At 32.9% G+C, this 14,430-nt stretch overlaps 1 protein-coding gene across 1 annotated transcript; it reads left to right on the forward strand.

Annotated features, from left to right (window-relative positions):
* The first annotated feature begins 4,373 nt into the window (after nt 1–4,373).
* LOC128226041 (agrin-like) lies at nt 4,374–11,785 on the forward strand. The gene is made up of 13 exons (XM_052935939.1): nt 4,374–4,426; nt 4,968–5,064; nt 5,778–5,897; nt 6,331–6,450; nt 6,691–6,810; nt 7,674–7,793; nt 8,036–8,155; nt 8,749–8,868; nt 9,112–9,231; nt 9,866–9,985; nt 10,222–10,341; nt 10,953–11,072; nt 11,707–11,785. The coding sequence occupies exons 1-13, from the start codon at nt 4,375–4,377 to the stop codon at nt 11,783–11,785; spliced, it is 1,428 nt and encodes a 475-aa protein (XP_052791899.1). The 5' UTR covers nt 4,374.
* Nucleotides 11,786–14,430: the final 2,645 nt, after the last annotated feature.

Raw genomic sequence — 14,430 nt, forward strand, 5'->3', positions numbered from 1 at the left:
CTGTGGACATATGTGTTATCTGTGAATTGCGGATTTATATGTTTCTGGTTATTTAATAATAACATTTTTAATTATATTGATTTTATGGCACGACAAGTGAGCAATACATATTGACTATCATTTTGGTGTTGTTTATTCTTTTTCCTTTTATAAACTGTTGAGAGAGTTAGCGCACTCATGTTACATAGAAGAGCCGAGAATAATTTATTTGAGTCATGTATCGTCATATATATATATATATATATATATATATATATATATATATATATATATATATATATATATATATATATATATATATATATATATAAATCTGACTATATGATATAGGTGTTTGGACTAAAGGCCTACTATGCAAACATATTGAATATATTATTTATGGTCATGTTACGCAAAATTGTGTCTGACGTATACAATGTTTTTGGAGGAAATAGGCGAACATGTGAAAAAACAGCAATAATATTTTCGTTGAAATTGGCTTCATCGCTTTCCCTTTTTGGGGTGATATAATAGAAACATTATGCAATTTATTGGAAAAGCATGCAGCTTTGCACGAATGCTTGTAAATTGTGCATGAGTATAGATTCGGAGAAAACGAGTGTCAGTTGATATAATTCAATATGGCCGCAAATTGCATATCAAATTAGACTGGCTGGCTTGTAAAATAAACAAGCTAAGCTGAAACTGTAATGGCGATATTTGGAATTGAAATATTTTTATCATTATTTTAACAGACCTTATGATTTAATAGAGATGCAAGCTATCAAAATTCTCTTGTGATTAGCTATATGTTTTGAATTTAAATCTAGACCAACCATCTCATTGAGTTATGGGTGCGGTAGATGCATGTACCATTAACTACCTTTCTGGGCAGACTTACTATGTTCCAACACATCTTTTTATTTAACTTTCGTACATTTTGATACATTTGTACTCAGTGAATTCTCTTCTATCATATTAGATCAGAACACGTAAATTTGACATGGTTATATAATGCTATGTGCCTGATAAACAGGCGACAACTACATGGCTTTATTTGTTAAATCTTTAATGATGATATTAAATGCTAAAATGATCTCCAGGGTAGGTAAGTTAAGTGAATACAAAGCAATACCCTATTTAACAGACCATGTTTAACAACACAATTTAGATGGCGGTCATATTTTTATCTCTATATAACATGTCACATATTTGAAGGGTGACAGCATTAAATTACTAGTATCAAAACACTTTATTGTACATTAAAAGGCAAGTTTGCATTTACCTGTGAAAGGTCCATAAGTTACGAAATGAAAGATATCTAGTTAAAAACTTCATGACAGTTTGTATTTAGAAAAAAATGGGTTTATCACCGTTTCTTGTGTTTCTTTATTGTTTTTGAAAAACATATTAAGAGGGTCGGCGGCGTTTTATTAGGTAGGGTCGGGTTACCCAAAACAAATCAAGATTATTAGGCCTTAGAAATGAAAAAAAAAGTATGTAAAGATTAAAAAGAATATAAGTGATAAATAATGATACCGTTTAAATATATATTATATATGAATATAACTAGATTGGAATGAGAGCAACCATGTTTAGGCTCATTTGCACATAAATTGATTGATTAGTTGTAATAATTCCGGGAACCTCTGGATCTTGAAACGAGATCGTTTGCGCTCGTCAACAGAATGCATAATTATATCTTGCATAAAAATATGACATAAAATATAACATAAATATAAACAAAGTGTGTTCTATCTCACAAATACCTTTTGTAAAACACAGGTTTAAAAGATAAAAATGGTGATTTATCCATATTTTACATTTTGGCATGAGTTTGATATATTGTACGATAAAAAAATTACAAAGTTTCAATATATGTTTGTAATTTAAACCCGATTCTTTGGACAAGAAAGACTACACGTAGGCAAACTATGAAAGCTGGTAAAGATGCGGCCACTCCGAAAAAGTTACCGATCTCTCAAATTCATGAACACTTGCTAAAACCCCGCTACCTTTTATAATAAATACATTAATTTTCATCAGTGTTTTTTTACTTCTTTTTTTCAAAAGAAAACAAAATTATTTATATTTCCATCGTTTAAGCTTGATATTCTATTTTCAAACGCTACAATATGGCTTTTGGGTTTCGGAAATTAGCGTGGTCTATTTTATTTTAATATATTTACACCTGATTGTACGTCAAAACCGAGAGTTCTGCTGTTACATGCTAAACGAATGAAAAAATATAGTACGAACATTCAGAGCAACAGCTGTTTTTGGTATGTTTGGAGTGCTCACGGCTATTCCTGCAGGACTCAATGGCAAGTACAAGTTGTCAGTATATATAAGGCATATACCACAAGCGATGACAGATTCTTTTTGGTTGACCATACAGGCAGATGGTAAGTGTTTTACGATTAATTTAAATTGTTATAACAAGTTGGTTTGGATGTTCAAGTGTTATTATGTGGTTTGAAAGTGCATATTCAATTTACGATCAAATGGGCTCAGGAATATTTCTTCAAGTGACACTCATTATCAAAATTAATACATACACATGTATATCAAACATAAATTGTGGGTGGTAAACCTTTCAATAATGCATTTATGGAAAATATTTATTACTGATAACAAGATTGTAGCCGTGTATTTAATAGCTGAAAACGCAAAAATATTAAATGAAAGTTGAGTGCTAAAATATTTACTCTGAATTTTTATCGTCTCATAAGGTATAAATACCATGTTTTCTGCAACTTTCTTTCAAATAAAGCTCGTTATCCTTTATAAGAACCTTTGTTTTCGACATTTGTTCAGCATTTTTGGTATATTTAAACAATTTCATTGTGGTAAATCTTACTTGTAAGTAAGAGTGCTTTTCTGCACTGACAATGTTTTGAGTTATTTTTTTAGCTTTATCGAAATTAGAATCATGTGTGTATAATCTTGATTTATTTGCAAACATGATGATTCTGAAATAGTTTGGTGATAGTTTTCAAATGTAATATGTGTCAGATCAGTGAAGACTAATGTTACTCTCAAAATCACACTAAACATATGCATGCTATTTATAAAGGCATTGTTGTAAAACATTCCATCAAGTAAACTCCTACAGTTTATGGTTATGTCGTTTTTTCAACTTCTATGCCAAGTCCTTTAAAATTCATGACATTTGAACAATCGGAAAACTCACAGTAAACAATGGAACACCATTTTCCTCGTAAGCGTTTGTAATTTAGGAAAAAGACTACGCTATAAATTAATAACAGTCTTAGTAATTTAATTGAGATATAGAAATAAATCATTCGCTTAAAGTATATATCATACTTGGCATTTTCTGTACGTTTCGAAATAATATAGATTATCAAAATCAGAGTCAGCATTAACTTTGTGTGCGATTAGTGTAAGAGCGTACGGTTAGCTTGGATTCATTACACAAATGATTTTTTTTTTAATCTGACAAAGAAAAAGGAATTGTTTATTTTATTTTAATATGGCTTTCGACATGTAGTTGTTTTTATATGAACAGACGTTAGTCTGTTACCGTATGAACTTTATGAATTTTTGTGATTTAAAGCAGCCCATAATTTAACGAAACTCTGTTAAAAAGCACACGGAGCAAGTCCTTACAAGCACTTAAAAACAAAGTCACAAAACAGCATAACAGACTAAAGTAATTTCAACATATCTTAATCTAAAGGCTAGGGCTTCCACCTTGAAACGGAGAGCAAAACCTTTGTTTAATTTGTTCATGAAATTTCTACCTCATATTGGCCAATACGTTAACAAAACGAATCATTGACAAGACAATTTCAATGTGTATGTAACCTGTAATTGTTTTCAAGCCTTTTCTGTGTGTCCTTCGCTGTTTGAATCTCGGCATTTCATTATCATTGTATGTCTATAGTTGTGTGTCCGTTTGACCGTGTTCATTGGAATCATGATAAACAGCTCATGGCTTCTTCTAAATAGAATTGATAGAAATAACATAAGACATAAAACATAAGTAATCCGGTTTAACCCTGTCTGTCACAAGATTACTGACCATTCCGATGAAGTAAACCCTATATTCCTTCAAAGCTTTCTTTTTTAATATTTGTTTAGCTTTTTTTTATTTTGGCTCTAGCTGAGTATCTCTTTAAAACAAAGGTTAGAGTTGCATCATCAAATGAAAATTGAGCACAAAGCTTAGTGGCGGCAGAAGGAGTACACATTCACAAGGCTATGGTCGAACAGACACTAAACGAGAGTTACACAACTTACTTTTAACACAGAAAAAACACTTGTTTGGCTGCTGAGATTGTCTATGTAGTTTTCTTAGTAGTACTTATCTTTCTGGAGTTGTTCCTAGTATAATTTGCAACGAATTAGTTTCTGCTTGAATTTCAGGCGAAAATGAACGGACGTTACATTATCATTGCACTGTGTCTTCATGCAGCTCTGACTTGTAAGTAATGCTTTCACAACTTTTTGTTAAATACCTTGAATGTCATTTCCAAATACAGAATAATAAAAAATATTTCAAAACTAAAATTCATGCATTCTATTGTTTAATTTAAAAGAAACCGATGTACAAATAATTTTCATTTTATCGTGCCAATGACCGTTATAACGTTACATTTTGAAGCCTGGTCATCACATATAATTATGAAATCAGTTATAAGGGTATTTCTCAATGATTACCAACATGTTGAATTAATGACCTAAATAAATATTAAAATATTAGATTATTCCAGTTTATAATGTTGATCTTATTTCAACTGAACTCGGACGTTAAATATCCTTTTTGCTATCATTCAAAGCCATAAAAGCTTGTTTTTAATAGTGTTTCCGGTATTTTGTACATGTTTCTTCTCGTCTCATAAAACCCAATCAAATGATACCACAATGCTATGGGTAAACCTGGAATCCAAAGTTCACTTCATTTTATATCGAATACCTTAAGTGGCGAATAATCCAATGCTAACACACAAAGATACCTATTTCAGACGTAAACGGCCGTTACTGTAAATGTCCAAAGATTTACCGCCCAGTGTGTGGGATGGATAGTGTGACATACCCAAACGATTGTGAGAGAAAATGTCGGTATGAAATCATTATTTTTATTAACCGAGCAGATATTTATCGGTGTACATGAGTGAACACTTATGGAATAATGACTATATCAAATCTAATTAAGCAATTACAATATCAATTTACAACAGTTAAAGAAGCTGCTAATAAGACTTTGGGGCCATTTTTATCAACTAGCATAGGTCTCAGGCCTTTCAAGATAAGATGGCCCCCTTTATAAAACATACCATTACGTTACGTTGTACTAATAAAAATTACTAATACACAAAGTGTGTTTTAAATTATGGTTATTTAGAGATATAGGTTGACAAAGCTTGCCTAATGGTCCTTTTATGTTTCTGAACGTCATGACGAACTGTTGGACAAACACTGATGTTCTAATGTACGCTTTAGGCATGAACAAGCAGTCAGTTGGAGAATTTCCAACTCCATGTATTAAAAACTCGATTATACGCCAGTATGAGGTAGTGAAGATGTTACATATGGCAACGTCTACCTACGACAATGCGAGTGATACCAGTTATTAAAAATTATTTGATATTCAGTAAATACATGTAGTGTTGTTAAACATGTTTGGCTTTAAAATGAAGTGCTGCATAACAGGTATTGCTGACAAATGTTAAGCTATTCGTTTATAATTTAAAGCTAATAAAAATAGTCAAATACAATGTATTATAAGGAAAATTGATAAATGAAATTTATATCGATCACATACTTTTTTCTAGCGGCATAAGCAAGCAGTCAAATGGTCAATGCCCTACCCAATGTATCTGCACGCTCGACTATACGCCCGTGTGTGGAAATGACGATGTAACATATGGCAACGACTGCCAAAGGCAATGCAAGTACGATTTGTTGCTGACATTCTTGAATTATGTCGATACAAAGAACATGAATAACTAGAGGCCACTAACTTGTCATGGTCGTCTTGGTTATCTCCTCCCTTTCCAGAATGATGAATTATTGTTAACAGTAACGATAACATAAGCTTTAAGGGGCACAACACACGTTGTTGCTAAAATAGTTTGTTATGTTCTAAAATTAAATGCACAATAAGTTAAACACATTAGAATTTAATGATCAAACTAAAAAAAATGATATGATTAGTGTACAGATTAACTTCATTAACTGATAGATAGTACAAGATTTACATAAGTATGAATCACTGAATCATTTGTAAACAAACGTTGTGAATGAACTAACTGGACTTGTATTTAATTTTATCGGGAATTGCTAATGTGAATGTTATTATGGATAGTTCTTTCGGTCTCATGACAGAGGCGTTGCCAAAAAGCACGACGGAGAATGCACCCCTGCATGTGCTTGTCCTTTAAATTACGACCCTGTATGTGGGAATAATGGCTTCACATACCCGAATAGCTGCGAAATGGAATGCGCGTACGTATGCATTGAATTGTTCCTGTCCTATATTAAGGAAAATATTCAAGTATTATGTATTAAATCCAAACATCCAATTGCAATTTTATATCAGTAATTACCTTACTGAGGAGTCGTGGTATTGTTGATAATTTTCAGGTATTTGTTCGTTAGATCAAGCTCAAAAACATATATTTAAATACAATGACCGATAAGATAAATTGATTCATACAATTTATATTGATTAATTATTTTTTGCAGCGGCGTAAGCAAGCAGTCAAATGGTCAATGCCCTACCCCATGTATTTGTACGCTCGACTATACACCCGTGTGTGGAAACGACGATGTTACCTATGGCAACGACTGCCAAAGGCGATGCAAGTACGATTTGTTGCTGACATACTTGAATTATTTCAATACAAAGAACATGAATAACTATAGAGGCCACTAACTTAACATGGTGGTCTTGTTTATCTCCTCCCTTTCCAGAGTGATTCATTATTGTTAACAGTAACGATAACATAGGCTTAAAGGGGCACACCACACGTTATTGCTAAAATAGTGTGTTATGTAAAGATAAATTAAAGTAAACGACCGAATATGGGGCTCTGTGAGCGGCGTAGACTGCGCTAAGTTTCCTTTAAAATGGTGGAGATATGGGAAAGTTATCTTCGTGTAATGTCTTCATTCGAAGCAAAATGTTGCCTTCCGACGTAGCATTTATGACGCAGTTTATTACGTGGTATACACACACTAGCCATAGGTTTTTATGGGCACAATATGTGTTGTTTTTACTAATATTTTGTTATTTTCTAAATTTGAATACATTATTATGTTAAACTCATTTGACTTTAATGATCAAACCAAAACATGGATATTATATGCGTACATAAAAAGAAATCTGTTATAGTTTGGGTTTCAATCAATAGCTAAACGGCCCAAGTTAAAAAGGTGCCAAATGATCGTTAATAATTTATATTTGTACACATGTTATATGTATTGTTTTGTTTTGACCATTTAAGTCAAATGAGTTTAATATAATAAGAACAAAAAAGAAGAAACGCCTCAATCTACATTGTTACGCTTTAATTCATAATGGATAACTCACAATTATAATATTAAGTATAATCAGTGAATCCGTTGTAAACAGACGTTGAGAATGAACGAGATAGATTTGTATTTGAATTTATCAGGCATTGTTAATGTAGATGTTATAATGCATAGTTCATTCGGTCTCTTGACAGAGGTGTTGCCAAAAAGCATGACGGAGAATGCGTCCCTGCCTGTGCTTGTCCTTTCAACTACGACCCTGTATGTGGGAATGATGGCGTCACGTACCCAAATAGCTGTGCTATGGAATGCGCGTATGTATGCATTGTATTATCACAGTCTACCATCAAGGCAGATGTTCAAGTATTATGTATTAGAACCGAACATTTCATTTGCAATGCTTTATTCAGTAATTACCTTACTAAGGAGTCGGGGTATTTCTGATAATGTTCAGCTATACATTTGTTAGTTAAAGCTTAAACACTTAGGGCTAAATTCAATGAACGATGATGTCAATTGATTCATACAATTTATAGTGATCATATACTTTTTGTAGCGGCATAAGCAAGCAGTCAAATGGCAAATGCCCTACCCCATGTATCTGTACGCTCGACTATACGCCCGTGTGTGGAAACGACGATGTGACATATGGCAACGACTGCCAAAGGCAATGCAAGTATGATATTTTACTGATATATTCGAATGATTTCAATACAAAGAACAGGAATTATTTTCGAGAGCACCAACATGTAATAGTGTTGTTTATCTCCTTCCTTTCCAGAATGATTCATTATTTTAACAGTAACGATAGCATAGGCTTAAAGGGGCACAACAGACGTTGTTGCTAAAAATGTTTGTTATGTTCTAAATATAAATGCACAATAAATTTAACTAATTAGACTTTAATGATCAACCTAGAAAAAATTATATGATTTGTGTACATAAAAAATGTATGCCGTTATAAATATTGGGTTTCAATCAATAGCGATGCAGCTAATGAGTCCCCAGTTGAATCTTATTTCTGTACACAAGTCATATGCACTTTTGTTTTGATCATACAACTCAAATGAGTTTAATATAGTAACAAATGCCTCAATCTACATTAAGCCCCTTTAATAACTGATAAATAACACACGGTTTTTATAAGAATAAATCAATGAATCATTTGTAAACAGACGTTGTGTATGAACTAGATGGATTTATATTGGATTTTATCGGGCATTGCTAATGTGAATGTTATTATGCATAAATCTGTCGGTCTCTTGACAGAGGCGTTGCTAAAAAGCATGACGGAGAATGCGCCCCTGGCTGTGCTTGTCCTTTCAACTACGACCCTGTATGTGGGAATGATGGCGTCACGTACCCGAATTGCTGCGCTATGGAATGCGCGTACGTATGCATGGAATTATCCCAGTCTACCATGAAGGAAGATGTTCAAGTATTATGTATTAAATCCAAACATCCAATTGGCAATGTTATATTAGTAATAACCTTACTGAGGAGACGTGGTATAGTTGATATTTTTTCAGCTATTCGTTCGTTAGTTCAAGCCCCGAAACATAAAGTTAAATACAATGAACGATAAGATAAATTGATTCATACAATTTATATTGATGAAATATGTTTTTGCAGCGGCGTAAGCAAGCAGTCAAATGGCCAATGCCCTACCCCATGTATATGTACACTCGACTATACGCCCGTGTGCGGAAGCGACGATGTTACCTATGGCAACGACTGCCAAAGGCAATGCAAGTACGATTTATTGCTGAGATACTTGAATTATTTCAATACAAAGAACAGGAATAACTATAGAGGCCACTAACTTGTCATGGTGGTCTTGTTTATCTCCTCCCTTTCCAGAATGATTCATTATTGTTAACAGTAACAGTAACATAGGCATAGGCTTTTAGGGACACAACGTACGTTGTTGCAAAAATAGTTTATTTTCTTAATATAAATGCACAATAAGTTTAACTCATGTGACTTTAATGATCAAACTAAAAATTGATATGATTTGTGTACACATAAGAATGGGTGCCGTTATAAATTGTGGGTTTCAATCAAAAGCTTTGCAGCTATAGAGTTCCAAGTTGTAAATCGCCAAAGGTCGGCTATTTTTATATGTACAAAAGCCATGTGCTTGTTTTCTTTTGATCACACAAGTCAAATGTGTTTAACAAAATACTAAAATATATCGTTAAACAAACGCCTCAATTTATTTTGTGCTCCTTTAATAGCTGATAGATATCACTCGGTTTACATAAGAATGAATCAATGAATCCTTTGTAAACAGACGTTGAATATGAATTAGATGGATTTGTAATTTATTTCATCGGGCATTGCTAATGTAAATGTATCTATGCATTGTTATTTCGGTCTGTTACAGAGGCGTTGCCAAAAAGCATGACGGAGAATGCGTCCCTGCATGTGCTTGTCCTTTCAACTACGACCCTGTATGTGGGAATGATGGCGTCACGTACCCGAATAGCTGTGCTATGGAATGCGCGTACGTATGCAAGGAATAATATCAATGAAGGAAGATGTTCAAGAATAATGTATAAAATCCAAACATCGCATGTCAATATTTAGTCAGTAATTACCTTACTAGGGAGTCACAGTATTGCTAATTAATGATCAGCTATTCGTTCGTTAGTAAAAGCTCAAAAGAGATCAAGTTGAATACAATGTACAATAAGGTAAATTGATTCATACAACTTATATTGATCAAATATTTTTTTGAAGAGGCGTAAGCAAGCAGGCAAATGGTCAATGCCCTACCCCATGTATATGTACGCTTGACTATACGCCCGTGTGTGGAAACGACGATGTTACATATGGCAACGACTGCCAAAGGCAATGCAAGTACGATTTATTCCTGACATATTTGAATTATGTAAATATAATAAACTTGAATAACTTTAGAGGGCACTAACCTGGTATGGTTGTAATGCTCATCTCCTTTCCAGAATAATTTACTAATGTTTTGTGGCACAATAACCAGAGGTTTTAAGGGGACAATATATGTTTTTGCTAAAAATTATGAATGCATTTTTTTGTTTTACTCATTTTACTTTAATGATCAAACCAAAATATGGATATTATTAATGTGCAGAAAAATAATTATGTTATGAAGTGTGGGTTTCCATCAATAGCTACAAGACCCAAGTCGAAAAGCACCAAAGGATCGTTATATATTTGTTTGCATTTGTACACAAGACATGTACATTTTTGTTTTGATCATAATAGCCAAATGAATTAAACACAGTAAGAACAAAAACATTGAAAAAAGAAACGCCTCAATCTACATTGTGCCCCTTAAATAGCTGAAAAATATTACTCGGTTTACATAAGGATTAATTTATGAATCCTTTCTAAACAAACGTTGGGTATGAATTAGCTGGATTTGTATTTGATTTTATCGGGCATTGTTAATGTAAATGTAATTATGCATAGTTATTTCGTTCTGTTGACAGAGACGTTGCCAAAAAGCATGACGGAGAATGCGCCCCTGGCTGTGCTTGTCCTTTCAACTACGACCCTGTATGTGGGAATGATGACGTCACATACCCGAATAGCTGCGCTATGGAATGCGCGTACGTATGAATGTACCATATTTATGCATTTCAAACAAATGCGATAATATTATAATCATTTTGTGTTGTATATTAAAGAAAATCAAACATAATTTTTCAGTTCTGGTAGATTGATATTATTCTGTGTAGCATGTGTTAAATAATAGGAGACTATTGGAATGAATTTTGGTTTTTTATTGGTATATTCTTGATAGGTTTAAACTGTAACCAATGGTCCTGAGATTGTAATGGTCCAAAAACTGGGATATTGTAGGTTGAGGGGTAAGTACATTATTAGATGTGGGATGTACGGATCAAAGGAAACCATGTCGATTAAATGAATATGGTTTCTGGCATCCCCCGTTTAACCAATACCGGACCATCTTCTAACCCCGTAATCAATATTTCACGTTGACAATCTGTTAAATGTTTTTTTTTTCATTTGAATCGGAAATAGACGTCATTTTGGAACTATGTAATAAAGTGATCCAATATGTAAATGTGTTGTTCCTGTACCAATGGCGTTGTCTTTATGTTGGAGGCGTGCTATACACACATTTTAATAGTCAATAAATGGTTAATATTAATTATATAAAATTTTAAAAAAATATATAGTTAAATACTATACAATTTCTCTTTTTTGGCAAATTTAAAGAGGAGTGGCCCAGAAGCATGTTGGCGATTGTGCCCCAGGGTGGATGAAGGGTTGGACAGCTGAAACCGGCAAAGTCTAATGACGATGATGAAACAGATACTGTCGACTTATTGAATATTGATTAAAGTAATATTCTCGTTGGATGAAAGTTCAATAAACGATCTTAAAATATAAAAATTATGTTCCTTTTGCCCATATTAAGGCGTAGCGTTCCCACATTTGTAAACACTATTTACCTAAATTTGATTTACAAGTGATATATATTGGTATCATCTAAACTTATTCGAGCTATTTTCTGATCATCTTATCAACGACCGTAGCACATAATATCATGAGTTCAGTTAAATAATCATTGAATGTCACAAATAATATCGAATTATGTACTTGTAAATTCGAATCATCTTTACTTCAAGTAATATACAAAAACATAGCCTTTAAAAGATAGTATAAATAGCAATATCGATTCGAAAAAAGCAAGAGTACGATTGGTGCAATAACAAGATGGCCCCAATAGTTTTTAACTTTCCTTCAGTGTAATTTAGACATTCAAGCATTTATCAAAATGAGTTTTTTTTCCATATTTAAATTCACTCCGCACTTTGTATATCTGGAAAAAGAAAATATGTTGTTTTAAAAGTAAAAAGAGAAAAATTGTTTGTTTCAGCGTAAGATCGTAATATATTTCACCGAGTGACGCCAAAATTTTTATTTTACGATAGGCATAGCAACTGGTGAAATATAACATTTTGAAATGCCACAATATGGCTTTTGCCTTTCGAAAATTAGCGTGACCAATTTGTTTTAATAAATACACCTGATACTACTTGTCAAAACAGAGAGTACTGCTGTTACATTCCAAAGGGATGAAAAATATACTACCAACATTCAGAGCAACAGCTGTTTTTTTATGTTTGGAGTGCTCAGGGCTATTCTTGCATGAACTTAATGGCAAATGCAAATTGTCAATGTATATAAGGCTGATACCACAAGCGATGACAGATTCTTTGCTGCTGACCATACATGCACACAGTAAGTTGTTGCAGTATATTTCAATTATAAAAATAATTTGCATATTCAAGTGTTACTATATTGTTTGTAAGTGCATATTTAATTTACGATCAGGAATATTTCTTAACGCAATGCCAATGATTTGGGCAATTCTTGTAAGCTTTATATTAATAACAAATATTTAATTTGTATGCGCAGTGAAGGTGCATATATTTAATTTACGTTCAAATATGCTCAGTGTTTTTAATTCCGGAAAAAGACAACGATATAAATAAATAAGTAGTATTGTATTTGCATTTCAATTGTGAACTAGAAATAAACAATTCGCTTTATTAATATATAATTGCCATATTATGTTCGTTTCGAAATAAAATTGATTATCAAAACCAGAGTCAACATAGACTGGGTATGCTTTTAGTGTAAGAGTTCACGGTCAGCTTGGATTCATTACACAAATGAATCATTCTTTAACCTGGCCAAAAAAGGCATTTTTTGTTTAATTTCATAGGACTTTCGATAGTTTTATTTGTATGACAAAATGTAAGTATGTTACCGTATAAACCTAATGAAATTTATTATTCAAAGCAGCCCAAACTTTAACGAAGACTCTGTTAAAAAGCACACGGTGCAAGTTCTAACAATCACTTACAAACAAAGTCACTAAACAGCACAAATAGACTACAGTAAATTCAACATATTTTTATTCCAAAGATTGTGGCTTCCACCTTCAAACGGCCAGCAAGCCTTTGTTCACTAGAGATTTAAACTAGATTATGATAATTCTACCTCACATGAGCCAATACGTTGATAACACGAATCACTGAGAACACCATTTCAATGTGTATGTAACCTGAATTGTATTCAAGCCTTTTTGTATGTCCGTCGCTGTTTGAATCTCGGCTTGTTTGTCGTAGTATGTCTCTAGTTGTGTGTCTGTAAGATGGTATTCATTGGAATCAAGTAAAATAGCTGAATAATTGTTTGCTACCATCTAAATAGAAATAATAGAAATGACCATTCGTAGTCCGGTTTAACCCTGTCTGTCACAAGATAACTCCTATATTCACTGACCGTTCCCATGCAGTAAACCCGATATTCCTTTTAAAGTTTTCTTTTAAATATTTTTGTGATATTTCTTTTGTTCGTTTGGCTCTCGTTAAGTAAATATTTAAAACAAAGGTTACAGTTGCATCATAAAATGAAAATCGAGCCCAAAGCCTAGTAGCGATATATTTACCACAGAACGCGTACACATGCACATGACTAAGGTCGAACAGACACTAAACGTGACTGTTCGGCTGTTGAGATTGTCCATGTAGTTTACTTAGTACTCAATAAAGCGGTGTACTGGAATTTAAAACACTAAAATACTGTTTACCTAGAATTTACCCGAAAACTATTTGTTCCTCCTGCCACATGTCATATGGATAGTATTCCAGAGTATTTTTAACAACAAAAAGACAAATTTAGTGATATGGACTCTGAAATGTAACTCATCAGAAGTGATTTTTTAAACTTGTAAGGTTAGTTACATTGACACCATCCTAGTTTAAACGACGGAAGAATTTTATTTTATCGTGCAGATGGCCGTTTGAATGTTAAATTTTAACACCTGGTAACCACATAATTATGTTGAATTTGACCAAAAAAAAAAATATTCCAGTTTTTAATTTTGTTCTTATTTCAACTGAAATCGGACGTTAAATATCCTTTCTT

The sequence above is a fragment of the Mya arenaria genome, chromosome 3 (assembly GCF_026914265.1).
Source record: "Mya arenaria isolate MELC-2E11 chromosome 3, ASM2691426v1".
Taxonomy (NCBI): Eukaryota; Metazoa; Mollusca; class Bivalvia; order Myida; family Myidae; genus Mya; species Mya arenaria.

Coding starts and splice junctions, on each gene's coding strand:
- LOC128226041 (XM_052935939.1), top strand. CDS start 4,375: ATGAACGGACGTTACATTATCATTGCACTGTGTCTTCATGCAGCTCTG. Junction 6,811..7,673: donor GACTGCCAAAGGCGATGCAA/GTACGATTTGTT, acceptor GTCTCTTGACAG/AGGTGTTGCCAAAAAGCATG. Junction 8,869..9,111: donor TGCTGCGCTATGGAATGCGC/GTACGTATGCAT, acceptor ATGTTTTTGCAG/CGGCGTAAGCAAGCAGTCAA.